At 44.2% G+C, this 18193-nt stretch overlaps 1 protein-coding gene across 1 annotated transcript in view; it reads left to right on the top strand.

The window, feature by feature from the left end:
- cubn (cubilin (intrinsic factor-cobalamin receptor)) overlaps positions 1–18193 on the top strand; it is a 362295-nt gene that overhangs the window by 177075 nt on the left and 167027 nt on the right. The window contains exons 28-31 of the mRNA XM_034169223.1: positions 340–499; positions 3880–4061; positions 4762–4930; positions 17319–17500. Coding sequence (XP_034025114.1) covers positions 340–499; positions 3880–4061; positions 4762–4930; positions 17319–17500 — 693 coding nt within the window. The remainder of the gene's footprint in view (positions 1–339; positions 500–3879; positions 4062–4761; positions 4931–17318; positions 17501–18193) is intronic.

Here is an 18193-nt window from a genome sequence, read left to right as displayed (position 1 = left end):
AGCATCTGTTTTACCAAGCCATTACAATATAAACATTACAAATAATTACCTTATAGAGTATTCCAAATGCATTCTCCACCTCATGAAGAGCACGAGAGACAAAAGAGAGAAGCGAAGAAGAGAAGAGAGAAAAAAAGCTACAACTGTTGTAAATTCTGGAAGTGATTAGTGGGTGGCACTGGCATGTAGAATTGCGCGGCAGTGTGAAGGCTAAATTTGTGCAAGTGTCAAGGTGCCTTGCTTGTATTGTGTTGTAAGGTTTTATTTGGTCTACCTCATAAATACTTGTGTGACTGTCTTAAACACTTGTGTCACTGTCTCTGAATTTTACCATCACAGCTTTACAATGGGCCTAATGAGCAAGCTCCTCTGATTGGTAAATTCTGTGGCTACACCCCTCCTCCACCCAACAGCACCACAGGCTCCACCCTGACCGTGGTGTTCCGCTCAGACTTATCTATATCCATGTCTGGATTCCAGATGATGTGGCACCAGAATGGTAAGAAAAATGTTTTATTGTTTTAGACCGTCAAGTCAAAATAGTTAAACAGGCAACAAGGAACTCTCTAACAAATATCAGATGAGTTATTCAGTCTTTAAATTATGGGACACAAATAACTGTTCAGCTAAAAAAACAAAACACATTTCTATTTGAAGATGTGAAGGATGGCGCCCTCTACAGCTGTTCATGGCTGTTCACTGCATGCCCCCTCTCCCCTATGGTCTGAATAAACAGTTTGGAAGACCATAAGGCATGATTAAACTGTGTGTTTGTTGCCTAAGAAAACAATATTTGTACACTGAAATGTGAATATGATTGAAGAGCTGTGATTGGTTAATTTCCACATCTGTCTTACACACAAGCATTGTGTGTTCCATGATGGTGATGTGGTTCTAAATTCCTGAATCATCTCAAGAGGATACCTGGGTACCATTGTAACGACTTTTTGTGAAACAAATGATTCCTTTTCAAATCGAGTCTGTACATGTTTGACACATGAGTTTAGATGCAGTATTTCCAGTTAGTTGTCACTAATTTGCCGTACCAACAAAAAAGTTTTTACACATTCACAAATCACACATTCTATCCATCCTTTAATTCTGATTTTCCTTTCCTGCTCTGTTGTTGTCTTTGGGCTGTCTTGTATGGGTTTTTTTTTCATGCATACTCTCAAGCAATGTTCCGAACACTTCTGTTTCCAAACACTTCAGAGCAGTGCTTTGAATTTGCCTTAACAATGAAAAGTTTTGATACCATCCCTGCTCACATGTTCTGTTTATTCTTTAACTCCCCAATTACTTTTGTGTTCAAAAGTAATTAGAGAGTTACTATATAACATATATTATGTTTTGCTTTTCCACACATAGTTCGCATCCTTCTCCTCGCAGTTTACTTTGCTCATTAGCTAATGTGAGTGGTTGAAGAGACACTTCTGTAGGACATTACACAGGCAAAACAAAGTTGTTCTGGGGATTGATTTGGTTCACCCTGAACTAATCAGTTCATTGCCATTATGTTCTGTTTAACTGGTGAGTTTCAAGATGCTAACTTTTATTGTTTTTGAGTTATCACAGACACAAACAGACTAGGATGGACTAAATGTATTCATCTACATTTTTGCTGGTGAATATCTACATTATTACTCACAGATGTGGCCCAAAGGGTTTGTTTATTTATTTAAGTTGTATGTCAAGTAGAGATAGCAGTTAGTTAGGGGACGTGATTGTCTAGTGGTTAAGGCGTTGGGCTTGAGACCAGAAGATCCTTGGTTCAAATCCCAGCCTGACTGGAAAATCATTAAGGATCCTTGGGCATGGTCTTTAATCCCCTATTGCTCCCAGTGTGTAGTGAGCGCCTTGTATGGCAGCACCCTCACATCAGGGTGAATGTGAGGCATTGTTGTAACGCACTTTGAGCATCTGATGCAGATGAAAAAGCACTATATAAATGCAGTCCATTTATTTACCATTTATTTATTCCAGACACAAACTGAACATGAACTAATGTGGGCCCTGTTTTCATGGAAGGACCAATATGGGCAGCAAAGGGTTGGTCTGAGAAGTACTGTATGTTTCTGTACTGTATGTGCCACTCTGTGGAGCTACCGTTGGTCCTGGATGGCAACCACCAAAGTAGACAACCAGTCCATCTACACCTGCCGAAAGTAGCGACCTATCCACCACAATTAGGTGAAATATGGGCATTCCCTTGGCCTTCTCCAGTTACTGGGGTCCTCAAATCTGAGGCACCTGCATACTGGATCATGTCTAAATAAGCGTGCCACATGGCCAAATGTTGTAGCTGATGTCCCCTCACAATGCAGGTGGTACACCTCTTGAGTCTCCTGTTTGTTTGACAAAAAGTCTCTCAACATTACCAAATGATCCTCTGAACCTAGTACCTGTCAGGGTTTGAGGTTTTGCTTGTTTGTCTGTTTTATTTTCATATGGTCTGTTTTATTATTCTCATGGATTCATTGGGTTTTTTTTTTGTGTTTATTCTCTTGCTGGGTTTTTCTGCTTGGGTCTGTCTGTCTCTATTTCTCTTGTCTGTCCCTGGGTTCTTGGTGGTGGGCATTTCTCTCTCTCTCTGGCCACGCCTTTGTTCTGGTGCTTTCCACGCACACCTGTTCCTAATGTGCAGCTCATCACCTGGGGTTATATAAGCTCACTGTGTGCGTTTGCTGTTCGCCATATTGATGCACCTTGTGCCTTCTCTCCAGCTCTTGTTCTTCTGTTCCATAGTCCTGCATGCCTTGTTGTGTTCGTGACCTCCTGCCTGTTTGTTCTGACCTCGCCTAAGCCTGATGATTATTGTACTGCTGCTGTGTACTTTGGACTGCCTACTCGTGTACTGATCATTGCTATCCTCACCACTAAAGACCTTCTACAACCACAGCTGTTTGTGTGAGCCTCGCATTTCTGTCCTAACGTCCTCGACAAACCCGCCTGTCAGTACCAAAAACATCCAGTTATCACCTTAGGTAACTAGATTGTATCCAGCACCAGGTCATCATAGTGTTTCTGTGCCACGAAAATGTACATAATTCAAACAGTGGGTATTTAAATGGACTGCATTTATATAGCGCTTTTCCATCTGCATCAGACGCTCAAAGCGCTTTACAATTATGCCTCACATTCACCCTGATGTCAGGGTGCTGCCATACAAGGCGCTCATTACACACTGGGAGCAATAGGGGATTAAAGGCCTTGCCCAAGGGCCCTTAGTGATTTTCCAGTCAGGTGGGGATTTGAACCCATGATCTTCTGGACTCAAGCCCAACACCTTAACCACTAAATCATCACCTCCCCTACACAGCAAAATCACCAGTGTAAACTAACACTGACAGTGTTAAATTAACACTGGCAGTGTACATATGGTCCTACTCTGGTCAGAGTGGGGCCATATGTACACTGCCAGTCCACCAAGACAAAAAGCATAATCATGTGAAATACGGCACGCCAGTGCTTTGTCCCACCACCAACAACCAAAATAAATAACAGGCGGAAGTGAACCTCCTTGTTCTTCTTCTGTTGAGTTTATTGGCACTTTGCAAACTGACACCGTGCATTACCACCACTAACAGTTTGGGGGTGGAGCATTAATAGAGTCTGACTACCTCACCGGGTCATTGTAAACAGAACCCTTTTCAAAAAAGAACCAGTTACCATTATTTTAATTAAATGGTTCTATTCTGTAACATAAAATATATAAACTGTATGGTTTTGTTTTTGTTCCTAGCAAATTCTGGTTTATTTTCATTCCACAAACCAATTCAAAGCCTTGATTTCTGCAGACTTGACATTGACTGCATTTTAAATAAAGGAGTAAGCCTTCCAAATAGATGGGGTAAATTTCAACTCTTTTTGTCCTTACAGGATGTGGTGGGGAGCTGTCTGGCCCCATCGGATCCTTCAGCAGTCCAGGTTACCCCAGTGCCTACCCAGCGAACAGGGAATGCCTCTGGTACCTCACCACGTCTGCTGGCAGCAGCATCACCCTCACCATTGTTGACTTTGATGTGGAGTTTCACCAAACCTGCAACTATGATGTGCTGGAGGTGAGATATGAAGCTGACCATGCTCAGATTGGCCTAAAGCCTTCTCCAGTGAACAGGTGATCTGATTCGTTTATGTTGTTCTTCACCTTTAAGCTGGTCTGTCAGATATAGGAAACTGCTACACAAACTTTGTAACATGTGAGATGAGATTGGTGATAAAAGCTGTTTTTGACATATTTCTGCAGAGATTCATTCAATAATTGTCTCTTTCTTGTTGTGGTCCTCCACCAGGAGGCACGCAAGTGTGTCTGTTGTTTTCATGTTATAGTTGTCAATCAAACATGAAGGGGCTGTGACTTTTTGCAAAAGAGGATGGTCATCTTTGGAGGAGGCAAAGAATGGGGATGATGTTTTGAATAATTTGTGCGCTTGAGATAAATAAATATTAAATTTTGGAAGCATATACAAAATATTCCATTCCATTTATACATTTGCATGCACATTTCGTTGTGGGCAAACAAAATATGTTATGTAAGAAGTGTTTTTTTCTGTGTTTGCTGTTGTTCACTTTGGCCAGTGAGCAGTAGATGCTACTGATGTTTTTCCAAACATCATGGGAGTTGCCATAACTTCCATTGTTCCCTCTTATGCCTGCAAATTCAGTGCACACACTCAGAAAGCTGTTGAAGAACTATGTTTATTATAGACCTTACATACTTGATTTTGGCATTTAAACACCAGGTTTTTGACTTTCATTCAGGTTTATGGAGGCCCAGATGTGAATGCCCCTCGACTGGCACAGCTTTGCCAAACATCAACGAGCCCATTGCACGTCTCCAGCACTGGCAACACGATGACAATACGCTTCAAGACTGATGTCTATATCAGTGGGCGTGGTTTCAATGCAACCTGGACAGAAGCTCAAGGAGGTGGGTGGACAGGACGGACACTACATTTGTACCCATGTATCACATTGTTATGCATCAAGTTACAATAAATCTAGTAAGCAACATGTTCTCATGCTTATCAAGGACAAGACAGGGTAAATAATTACAGAGGACTTAAAAAAAGCCAATGAGATTAAAGTAATAATTAGCAACAAAAGCTCTTGTGCTCAGCTAATGATAATAATAATAATAATAATAATAATAATAATAATAATAATAATAATAATAATATTAATAATAATTCGGGGGATAATTATTATTATTATTATCCCCCTCTAGCTGCCACCTTATCGTGGTGGGGGAGTTTGTGTACCCGGATGATCCTAGGAGCTATGTTGTGGGGGGGTTTGTGCCCCTTGTAGGGTCTACCAAGGCAAACAGGTCCTAGGTGATGGGTCAGACTAAGGGCAGTTCAGAAGTAAAAAATCAAGGACCGAGACGTCGCCCGGTATGGCGGAGCCGGGGCCCCACCCTGGAGCCAGGCCTGGGGTTGGGGCTCGCGCACGAGTGCCTGGTGGTCGGGCCTTAGCCCATGGGGCCCGGCCAGGCTCAGCCCGAAAGAGCGACGTGGGCCCGCCCTCCTGTGGGTTCACCACCTGCAGAGGGGGCCATGGGGTCGGGTGCAGAGAGGATTGGGTGGCGGTTGAGGGCGGGTGGCCCGGCGGCCCGGTCCATGCTCACAGCCCCTGGCTGTTGGGACATGGAATGTCACCTCGCTGGGGGGGAAGGAGCCTGAACTTGTGCGGGAGGTTGAGAGATACCGGCTAGAAATAGTCGGGCTCACCTCCACTCACAGCTTGAGCTCTGGTACCCAACTCCTGGAGAGGGGCTGGATGCTTCATTTTTCTGGCGTTGCCCATGGGGAGAAGCAGAGAGCTGGGTCGCATTGCTTATTGCTCCCCAGCTCAGTCGCCATGTGTTGGAGTTTACTCCAGTGAATGAGAGGATCGCGTCCCTACAACTTCGGGTCGGGGACAGGTCTCTCACCGTTGTCTCGGCCTACGGGCCGAGCGGCAGTGTAGAGTACCTGACCTTCTTGGAGTCCCTGGGAGGGGTACTAGATAGCGCTCCGACTGGGGACTCCATTGTTCTCCTGGGGGATTTCAACACCCACGACAGTGAGACCTGGAGAGGGGTGATTGGGAAGCACGGACTCCCCGATCTGAATCCAAGTGGTGTTTAGTTGTTGGACTTCTGTGCTAGTCACAGTTTGTCCATCACGAACACCATGTTCGAGCACAAGGGTGTCATAAGCGCACATGGCACCAGGACACCCTGAGCTGTAGGTCGATGATCGACTTTGTAGTCGTATCATCTGACCTGGCCATGTGTCTCGGACACTCGAGTGAAGAGAGGGGCAGATCTGTCGACCGATCATCACCTGGTGGTGAGTTGGATCCGCTGGGAGGAGAGGAAGCCGGTCAGACCTGGCAGGCCCAAACGTATCATGAGGGTCTGCTGGGAATGACTGGCGGAACCCTCTGTCAGCGAGGTCTTCAACTGCCACATCCGGGAGAGCTTCTCCCAGATCCCGGGGGAGGTTGGAGACATGGAGTCCAGTGGACCATGTTCTCCACCTCCATTGTTGATGCGGCCGCTCATAGCTGTGGTCACAAGGTCTCTGGTGCCTGTCGCGGCACCAATCCCCGAACCCGGTGGTGGACGCCGGAAGTAAGGGATGCCGTCAAGCTGAAGAAGGAGTCCTACTTATCTTTGTTGGTAGGTGGGACCCCGGAGGCAGCTGACAGGTACTGGCAAGCCAAGTGTGCCGCAGCCCGTGCGGTCGCAGAGGCAAAAACTCGAGTCTGGGAGGAGTTCGGGGAGGCCGTGGAGGAGGACTATCGGTCGGCCTCGAATAGATTCTGGAAACTGTCCTGCGCCTCAGGAGGCGGAAGCAGCTCTCCACCAGCACTGTTTACAGTGCGGGTGGGGAGCTGTTGACCCTGACTGGGGACGTTGTCGGGCGGTGGAAGGAATACTTCGAGGATCTCCTCAATCCCATCGTCACGTCTTCCGAAGAGGAAGTAGAGACTGGGGACTCAGAGGCGGACTCATCCATTACCCAGGCCTTGTCACCGAGGTAGTTAGAAAGCTCCTCGGTGGCAAGGCTCCTGGGGTGGATGAAATCCGTCCTGAGTACCTTAAGTCTCTGGATGTTGTGGGACTGTCTTGGCTGACACGCCTCTGCAACATCGCATGGTGATCGGGGACAGTGCCTCTGGATTGGCAGACTGGGGTGGTGGTCCCTCTGTTTAAGAAGGGGGACCGGAGGGTGTGTTCCAACTATAGGGGGATCACACTCCTCAGCCTCCCCGGTAAGGTCTATTCCAGAGCACTGGAGAGGAGAATTTGACCGATGGCCGAACCTCGGATTCAGGAGGAGCAGTGTGGTTTTCATCCTGGTTGCGGCACACTGGACCAGCTCTACACGCTCCATCGGGTGCTCGAGGGCTCATGGGAGTTCGCCCAACCAATCCACATGTGTTTTGTGGATCTGGAGAAGGCGTTTGACCGTGTCCCTCGGGGCACCCTGTGGGGGGTGCTCCGGGAGTACGGGGTCCGGGTTCCTTTGCTAAGGGCTATCCGGTCCCTGTACGACCGCAGCAGGAGCTTGGTTCGCATTGCCGGTAGTAAGTCAAACCTGTTTCCAGTGCATGTTGGCCTCTGCCAGGGCTGCCCTTTGTCACTGGTTCTGTTCATTGTTTTTATGGACAGAATTTCTAGGCGCAGCCAGGGTGTAGAGGGGGTCTGGTTTGGGAACCACAGAATCTCATCTCTGCTGTTTGCGGACGATGTGGTTCTGTTGGCTTCGTCAAATCAGGACCTTTGGCATGCACTGGGGCGGTTTGCAGCCAAGTGTGAAGCGTCCGGGATGAGAATCAGCACCTCCAAATCCGAGGCCATGGTTCTTGACCGGAAAAAGGTGCTTTGCCCTCTTCAGGTCGGTGGAGTGTTCTTGCCTCAAGTGGAGGAGTTTAAGTATCTCGGGGTCTTGTTCACGAGTGAGGGACGGATGCAGCATGAGATCGATAGAGGGATCGGTGCAGCATCTGCAGTGATGCGGTCGCTGTATCGGACCGTCGTGGTGAAGAGAGAGCTGAGTAGGGGGGCAAAGCTCTCGATTTACCGATCGATCTACGTTCCGATCCTCACATATGGTCATGAGATTTGGCTCATGACCGAAAGAACGAGATCGCGAGTACAAGCGGCCGAGATGAGTTTCCTCCGCAGGGTGGCTGGGCGCTCCCTTAGAGATAGGGTGAGGAGCTCGGTCACTTGGGAGGAGCTTAGAGTCGAGCCGCTGCTCCTCCACATCGAAAGGAGTCAGTTGAGGTGGCTCGGGCATCTTTTTCGGCTGCCCCCTGGACGCCAGGCTGGAGAGGTGTTCCGGGCATGTCCCATTAGGAGGAGGCCCCGGGGAAGACCCAGGACACGCTGGAGGGACTACATCTCTCGGTTGGCTTGGGAATGCCTTGGGGTTCCCCCGGAGGAGCTGGGGGAGGTGTGTGTGGATCGGGAGGTCTGGGCGGCTTTGCTTGAGCTGCTACCCCCACGACCCGACTCCGGACAAAGCGGAAGAAAATGGATGGATGGATGGATAATAATAATAATAATGATAATAATAATAATAATAATAATACATTTTACAACCCAATTCCAATGAAGTTGGGACATTTGTAAAATGTCAGTAAGAACAGAATACAATGATTTGAAAATCCTCTTCAACCTATATTCAATTGAATACACCACAAAGACAAGATATTTAATGTTCAAACTGATAAAGTTTATTGTTTTTGTGCAAATATTTGCTAATTTTGAAATAGATGCCTGCAACACATTTCAAAAAAGCTGGGACAGTGGTATGTTTACCACTGTTGTACATCACCTTTCCTTCTAACAACACTCAATAAGCATTTGGGAACTGAGGACACTAATTGTTGAATCTTTGTAGGTGGAATTCTTTCCCATTCTTGCTTGATGTACGACTTCAGTTGTTCAACAGTCTGGAGTCTCCGTTGTCATATTTTGCGCTTCATAATGCATCACACATTTTCACTGGGCAACAGGTCTGGACTGCAGGCAGGCCAGTCTGGGAACCCACACTCTTTTACTACAAAGCCACGCTGTTGTAACACTGCAGAATGTGGCTTGGCATTATCTTTCTGAAATAAGCAGGGATGTCCCTGAAAAAGACATTGCTTGGATGGCAGCATGTGTTGCTCCAAAATCTGGATGTACCTTTCAGCACTGATGGTGCCATCACAGATGTATAAGTTGCCCATGCCATGGGCACTAACACACCTCCATACCATCACAGATGCTGGCTTTTGAACTTTGCACTGGTAACAATCTGGATGGTCTTTTTCGTCCGGAGGACACAACGTAGATGTAGATGTAGCGATGAACTGTGTTAACTGACAATGGTTTTCTGAATTGTTCCTGAGCCCACACGGTAAGATCCTTTACACAGTGATCTTTAATTTTAATACAGTGCCGCCTGAGGGATCGAAGGTCATGGGTATTCAATGTTGGTTTTCAGCCTTCTTGTTTACGTGTAGAATGTTCTCCAGATTCTCTGAATCTTCTGATTATATTATGGACTGTAGATGATGGAATCCCTAAATTCCTTGCAATTGAATGTTGAGAAACATTGTTCTTAACTGTTGGACCATTTTTTCACACAGTTGTTCACAAAGTGGTGATCCTCACCCCATCTTTGCTTGTGAATGGCTGAGACTTTTGAGGATGCTCCTTTTATACCCAGTCATGACACTCACCTGTTTCCAAATAGGTGTTCTTTGAGCATTCATCAACTTTCCCAGTCTTTTGTTACCCTGTCCCAGCTTTTTTAGAAATGAGCAAATATTTGCACAAAAACAATAAAATTTATCAGTTTGAACATTAAATATATTGTCTTTGTGGTGTATGCAGTTGAATATAGGTTGAAGAAGATTTGCAATCATTGTATTCTATTTTTATTTACATTTTACACAACGTCCCAACTTCATTGGAATTGGGGTTGTATTTATAAAGTGCTTTCCAAAGTACTCAAAGATGCTTTACAGTACAGTTTAAATCACCATAAAAGCAGGATAAAAACATTCATTTCAAATATTAAAAGCAGATCTGAACAGCTGGGTTTTGAGTCCTTTCTTAAAAGTGAAGAGGTCTGGGCAGTCGCGGAGTTGTTGGGGCAATGATTCCAGAGGGTGGGAGTGGCAATGGAGAAGCCTCTGTCACCCCAAGTTTGGAGCTTGTCCTACAGGGGAGGGACAGAAGGTTGGCATTGGAGGAGCAGAGGGTGCGAGAAGGAGTGTAGTGATGGAACAGGTCAGTGAGGTACGGAGGGGCCAGATTGTGAAGGGCTTTGATTGTGAGAAGAAGGACTTTGAACTGGATGCGGTAAGGAACAGGGAGCCAGTGGACGTTCTGAAGGACTGGGGTGATGTGTTCACTTGAGCAGGTGTGAGTGAAAAGGCGGGCTGCAGAGTTCTGAATATATTGGAGTTTGTTGAATGATTTGGATGGAATGCCATAGAGGATGCTATTGTACCAATTGATTCTGGAAGTGATGAAAGCATGAATGAGAGTTTCAGCTGAGGAAAATGAAAGGGTTGGGCAGACTCTAGAAATGTTTTTGAGATGAAAGAAGGCAAGCCGGGTGATGTGTTTAATGTGGTGTTTGAAGGTGAGCTGTGGATCAAAGTAAATACCAAGGTTTCGGATGAAGGTGGATGGTGAGAGAGTGGTGTTGGTGTGCAGAGTGAAGTTGTGTGCAGATTTAATGATGTTTTTAGGTCCAGTTTTGAAGATGTCTGTTTTGGCACTGTTAAGTTTGAGAAAGTTGTGATTCATCCAGGTTTTGATTCTGTAAGGCAGGAGTGAGCGTGGACTGCGTTGTGATGTTTATGGATTTTGTGGAGATGTACAGTTGTATATCGTCAGCATAGCAGTGAAAGTGGAGACCATGGCAGCGGATGATGTTACCAAGGGGAAGGATTTAGACAAGAACAGGAGAGGGCCAGCACTGAACCTGAAGGACACCTTGTACAGAAGAGCAATGTGAGGAGGAGCAAGTTGTTTATATGGACGTATTATTGCCATTTTGTGAGGGTAGGACTTAAGCCAGGTCAAAGCAGTTCCAGTGATGTTCAGGGTGTTCTTGAGTGAGGATGGAGTGGCTGATGGTGTTAAATGCAGCGGTGAGGTCCAGGAGGATGAGGATGTTTAAGTGGCTGGAGTCGGAGGTGAGAAGGAGGTCATTTCTGACTTTAAGTAGAGCTGTTTCTGTGCTGTGTTTGGTCTGAAGCCGGATAGGAAAGGTTCAGATAAACTGTTGGAGTTTAAGTGTGTTTGAAGTTGTGCAGCTACGACACGCTCAAGGATTTTAGACAGAAATTTTAAGTTGGAAATAGGTCAGAAATTGGCAGGATTATCAGTGTCAAGGCCAGGTTTTTTGATAATGGGGTGATAGCTGCCAGCTTGAAAGGCTGTACCTGAGGAAAGTGAAGAGTTTAAAATTTCAATTTCTCATGAGTTCACACAAGCTGTCATATGAAAAACACTGAAAATGTAAGATTTTTGCACACGCTCAAACCAAAATCATTAATACTGTACATGAAATACAAAACACAAGACTTTGACAGTTAAAATGAAAGGAGAATGTGAGAGACAGTAATTTACCAATACTTTTTGAACTATTGGTCTTTGTGATTAAGTCCAACTTGTTTTAATTTGTGATTATTTGACGGAATGATCAGGATGTGACAAACTGCAACATTTGGAAAGGCCCGCCAGGAAAATATAAATGTTCTTTGCAAATTGCAACCCATGCAGGGCTGGTGTTAATATGGATGTAGTGTCACATGAGAACAGACACTAAAGTTGGTACAAAATTCTGAAAACATGGCAATACTCATCTTACTGTCCTGACCTTTCTGTGTGCTGTAGTCAGTATATAATATTTGCACTTAAATATTTACATCAATCAGAAACATTGTCCATGAAATCTTGCAAGCTCTGAGTCTAAGTATGTCATGAAGCACTTCGAAGCACCTCGCTGTCACATACAGTGGAGTAAGGGACAGCGTGCCACAAAATAACATGATCAATGGTCATAAAAATGAAAACTGGCCAAAAAAGGTTGGTATTAGATATGATGAGATGAAGATGTGCCTCATTTGTGAGGTGTGGTGTTGACACAGTGACTCTTAAATTATACTATTAAAAAGCTTCATTAGTTGAATACTGACATCATCTGCTTTGTCTTTTTGCTGCTTGCAGGTCTTTGTCATACTGACATCTCAAAACAACACTCGACATGATTGCACCACCTGTGTTGAAACCACACACCCCCAAATCGCAGTCACCTTGGTTCAATGATTACCTGCGTGACCTCAAACATAAAGCAAGAGGTCTAGAACAGAAATGGCATTGTTCAAAATTAGAAGTATTCCACCTTGCGTGGCGTGATGCTATCTTAGACTATAAGCATGCATTATTGGCTACAAAGCGGACCTACGAGGTCTGTCAGAAAAGTATCGGACCTTTTTATTTTTTTCAAAAACCAAATGGATTTGAATCACGTGTGATTGCATCAGCCAAGGTTGAACCTCCGTGCGCATGCGTGTGTTTTTTCACGCCTGTCGGTTGCGTCATTCGCCTGTGAGCAGGCTTTGTGTGAGCAGTGGTCCACTCCTCTCGTCGGATTTTTATTGCGAATAAATGTCTGAACGATTTGGAGCTTTGCTGCATCAATTTTTTCCAGAAACTGTGAGAGACCTCCAGGTGGACACCATTCGGAAAATTCTGTTGGCTTTCAGGGACAATTTTATGGGGATTACACGGATTAAGGAGTGCTCCAGCCGGTTTAAAGACCGCCCACAGCTGCTGAGAGCGCGCCGCGCTTCGAGCGCCGATCGACAGGCTGAATCAACCAGATCATTTCCAAAGTGAAGGCTTTGTTGATCCGGGACGTCGTCTGACTTCCACAAAAAAAGGCAGAAGGCGTGGACATCAGCACTTTTTCGGTACATTCCACTGTTAAAGGAGTTTTTTTCATGGAAAGAAAAGCGGACGGATGCGCCACCGTGCCATTCATGGCGCAGGACAAAACCACCTCCGTGTTGGTCTCACAGGACGGTTTTGAGATGGCTTTCAGACGGCTGTCGGTGGGTTTTCAGTTGTGTGACTAACCGAGAAATTGTGGATGAGCCTGGACATGCCAGAACATGTCCTGTGAGGCTTCATCACGGCGTTGCTTTGCGCCATATGGCTCCACCGCGAATCGCGGAATTCCTTCGCTCCTCTTTCCATGACAAAAACTCCTGTAACAGTGGAATGTGCCGTTCATTTCCAAACTGGACGCTGTGTTTTATCCGGGACGTCCTCTGACTAGCACAGGAATTGCGGAAGACGTGGACATCAGCACTTTTTCGGCACATTGAGACAGATGTGCGGAGGAATTCCGCACGTCGCGGTGGAGCCACATGGTGCAAAGCAACGCCGTGATGAAGCCTCACAGGACATGTTCTGGCATGTCCAGGCTCATCCACAATTTCTTGGTTAGTCACACGACTGAAAACCCACCGACAGCCGTCTGAAAGCCATCTCAAAGCTGTCCTGTGAGACCAACACAGAGGTGGTTTTGTCCCGCGCCATGAATGGCACGGTGGCGCATCCGTCCACTTTTCTTTCCATGAATAAAACTCCTTTAACAGTGGAATGTGCCAAAAAAGTGCTGATGTCCACGCCTTCTGCCTTTTTTTTGTGGAAGTCAGACGACGTCCCGGATCAACAAAGCCTTCACGTTGGAAATGATCTGGTTGATTCAGCCTGTCGATCGGCGCTCGGAGCGCGGCACGCTCTCAGCAGCTGTGGGCGGTCTTTAAACCGGCTGGAGCACTCCTTATTCTGTGTAATCCCCATTAAATTGTCCCTGAAAGCCAACAGAATTTTCCGAATGGTGTCCACCTGGAGGTCTCTCACAGTTTCTGGAAAAAATTGATGCAGCAAAGCTCCAAATTGTTCAGACATTTATTCGCAATAAAAATCCGACGAGAGGAGTGGACCACTGCTCACACAAAGCCTGCTCACAGGTGAATGACGCAACCGACAGGCGTGAAAAAACTCATGCATGCGCACGAAGGTTTAAGCTTGGCTGATGCAATCACACGTGATTCAAATCCATATGGTTTTTGAAAAAAATAAAAAGGTCCGATACTTTTCTGACAGACCTCGTATTACTCTGATTTGATCAACAAAAACAAGCATAACTCAGAGTTCTTGTTTGACACGGTGGCAACACTTATTCATAGACACCCACCTGTAGCTCACTCTCCTTTTACAGCACAAGTTTTCCTAGATTACTTTGAGAAGAAAATAGATGACATTAGGTTGAACATATCCCAGCATGCCTTAACCCAGCCACTACACCCTGCTATTGAGGTGGGTGCCATTACTGAGGTATTACCTAGATTTACAGAATTTGATAGTATCTCTCTAGACATGCTGATGAAACTCGTAATGTCAACAAAAAGCACAACCTGTTTATTTGATCCTATACCAACAAAACTGTTTAAGGACCTGTGGCCCACTCTTGGGCCGATTGTGCTGGAAATTATTAATCTTTCTTTAACTTCTGGATCTGTTCCTAAACATTTCACATCTGCAGTGATTAAACCATTACTTACGAAACCTAATCTTGACCCTAGTGTACTGAAAAACTATCGGCCGATATCAAATCTATCATTTTGCTCTAAAATTCTGGAAAAAGTGGTGTCACGGCAGCTGAGAATAATCTCTTTGAGCCACTGCAGTCTGCGTTTAGAAAATATCATTCCACAGAGACGGCTGTCACTAAAGTTGTGAATGATCTTCTGCTTACAATGGATTCGGACACCACTACGGTTCTGTTGCTGTTAGATCTCAGTGCTGCATTTGATACAGTGGATCATCATATTCTACTTGATAGGCTGGAAAATCATTTTGGGATTACTGGGAGTGCCCTTGCATGGCTGACGTCATACTTTACCAGTTGTTCTCACTGTGTTTTGTACAGTAACACTATCTCTAACCTTAGTGACATGAAATTTGGGGTTCCTCAGGGGTCTGTCTTAGGCCCCTGCTTTTCTCCCTTTATATAGCACCCCTTGGGCACATATTGCGGCGTTTTGGGATTACCTGTCACTGCTATTCAGATGATACTTAGTTATATATGCAGATAACTGCTGGTAATCTCGTTCACATAAAATCCTTAGAAGATTGCCTTGCAGCAGTGAGAAGTTGGATGTCTAGAAACTTCCTACTTTTAAACTCTGAAAAGACTGAAATGATGGTTCTTGGTCCAGTGAGACATCGGCATCAATTTGACCAGTTAACACTCAGCCTAGGCTCGTGTGTCATACATCACACTGACAAAGTGAGGAACCTTGGGGTAATTTTTGATCCTTCATTGTCCTTTGGTCTCCATATTAGAAATATTACTAGGACTGCTTTCTTCCACCTGCGAAATATAGCTAAGATTTGTCCCATCCTGTCTATGGCTGATGCTGAGACCCTGAGCCATGCGTTCATCTCTTCTAGATCGGACTACTGCAATGTTCTGTTTTCTGGTTTACCGCAGTCTAGCATTAGGGCTCTCCAATTGGTTCAGAATGCTGCAGCCAGACTTTTGACACGAAGCAGAAAGTTCGACCACATTACACCCATTTTGGCATCTCTTCACTGGCTTCCTGTCCCAGTGAGATCAGATTTTAAGGTTCTGCTACTAACGTATAAAATTATTCATGGACTGGCACCTCCCTACCTAGCTGACCTAATTAAACCTTACGTACCGGCCCGGGCTTTACGTTCTCAGGGTGCAGGACTACTTTGTGTCCCTAGGGTGAATAAGAAGTCTGCGGGTCACAGAGCTTTCGCTTATCGTGCCCCTGTTCTGTGGAATGATCTCCCTGCGTCAATAAAACAATCAGATTCTGTGGAGACTTTCAAGTCCAGACTTAAGACGCACTTATTTTCCCTTTCATATGGCTAGCATACTGGTAAAGTTTTTTTTACACTTTTTACTCTTTTAATTCATGTTATTAGTAATTCGAGTGGGCCACGGCCTCAACTTCACCTAAATTCTGGGTGTTTTAGTGAAGCTTAAGTCTAGCGGCCGGCAATCACCTTAGTATTTCTTCTCTTTTTCTTAATGCTGGCAAATTATACAGTATTTTTTGTCTTTCTGATGCCTGATTCTATTTTTTCTCTGTTTAAGGTGCAGCTCCATCCAGAGATGGGAGTTGTGTCTGTGTTGGCGACCCTCCTGTCCTGTGCACCAACAGCAATTCTTGTATATTCGTCCGTGAATTGTTCTGTGAATTATTTCTGTAATTTATGTTTGTAGCATGGCCCGAGCAGAGGGTCACCCCTTTTCAGTCTGGTATGCTTGAGGTTTCTTCCTCAGAGGGAGTTTTTCCTTACCACTGTTGCTCTGGGGGTTGGTAAGGTTAGACCTTACCTGTGTGAAGCATCTTGAGGCAACTCTGCTGTGATTTGGCACTATATAAAGGAAATAAATTGAAAAAAAAAATTAATTGACATCTAATGGTCAAATATATGTGGCACAATACTATGATATTAAAACTCATGTCTTTTCACTTCTCCAGTGAGTAATATTATAGTCATTATTGGTGAGATGGATAACTAAAACTAATCCAAATCATACTGTAAAATAGTAAGTACTATTTGTGAATGTTCACTAAAGCATAAAAGAATATGTAGATATTTTTGTTTAAACCTTTAAAATCTCTTTTAACAAACCTGTTATGTTGTGTTGTGTTGTTTGTTTGTTTTCATTGGTATCAAATTTGGTATCAATAAATGTGCAACTGCATTTGGTATTGGTACCATATCAAAATTTCTGGTATCATGACATTTCTATTGTCTGGTCTACTGAGCTGTTTGTCCTAATTGCATTTCTTTAATTTTCTGTTCATTTTAACCCTTATGGGGATCTGCATGCAAAGCACCAACGTGCATGACCAGATCATTTACAGGAGCAGCCACTAAAGCTCTATTATTGTTAAAGTACTGTAGTAGTAGTACTGAAGTAGTAAAATGAAGCAAGTCATGATGATGGTGATGATGATGCTCTCGCTTTCTGCTGCCTCAGAATAGCGATGCAATCTTTCTGTGCATGACCACTCCTCAAGAGCATCACTCCATGATTGCACAGATGATTGCAAGGCACCTTCTTAATTCTACAACACGAGCACTGGCAGTGAAAAGGACAACATGGCAGCTGGAACCGAGTGTTGACACTTGTATTCTCTCTGCAGTGTTGTGTGTCAGGTGTAACATTGCCCTTCTGTGTGTTTTCCTGCAGGTTGTGGAGGTCCAGTCACAGCTCCATCAGGAGAGATCCATTCTCCTTTGTATCCCAGCAACTATCCACACAATGTGGACTGTTCCTGGGTCATCAGGGTGGATCCCAGTCATCGTGTTTTCTTTAACTTCTCTGATCTGGAAATTGAATATAGTAGTAGCTGTTCCTGGGATTATGTAGCGGTGAGTGTTCATTCTGGATCAGTGTTGCCACAGTTACTTCGAAAAAGTAATCTAATTACTGATTATTCCTTGAAAAAGTAACTGTTACTTTACTGATTACTCAATTTTAAAAGTAAGTAAAATAGATTAATAGTTGCTCTATTAGTTACTTTCAGCAGCTGCCAGCAACAACCCGCCTGGCACCTCAACATGAAAATAATAACAGTTTTACCAATACTCACTTTATTAGAAGTGCATTTTTAACAGTAATATAAAGTAAGCAATATATGTCCTGACATTTTAGGTTAAATACCATTTCCTGAAAGTTTCCTGAGTTTTTGTAAAACATGAAAAAAGTCAGACTTTCTTGACTTCAATGAACATACATACTTGTGTCATAAAAAAATAAAATAAAAACAGTGTTTCTTGATTTCAATGAACATAAATACTTGTTTTATAAAAAATGAAATAAAGACAGTCTTTCTTGACCTCATATTTAATTGCTGACAGCACTGCAAAGATAAAACTTACAATATTGTTTATAAATGTAACAGTTAAATTCTTTCTACCACTTTTCTAACATTTACATTCTTTCTAAACATTTTAGTTGTTGAAATAATAATAATAATAATAATAATAATAATAATAATAATAATAATAATAATAATAATAATAATTATAAGTGGCAGTAGTATGAAAAAATGTCTTTAAAAG

This window comes from Thalassophryne amazonica, chromosome 1 (genome assembly GCF_902500255.1).
Source record: "Thalassophryne amazonica chromosome 1, fThaAma1.1, whole genome shotgun sequence".
Classification (NCBI taxonomy): domain Eukaryota; kingdom Metazoa; phylum Chordata; class Actinopteri; order Batrachoidiformes; family Batrachoididae; genus Thalassophryne; species Thalassophryne amazonica.
The sequence above is the reverse complement of the archived record's forward strand: the minus strand, read 5'-3'. Positions and strand labels throughout refer to the sequence as shown.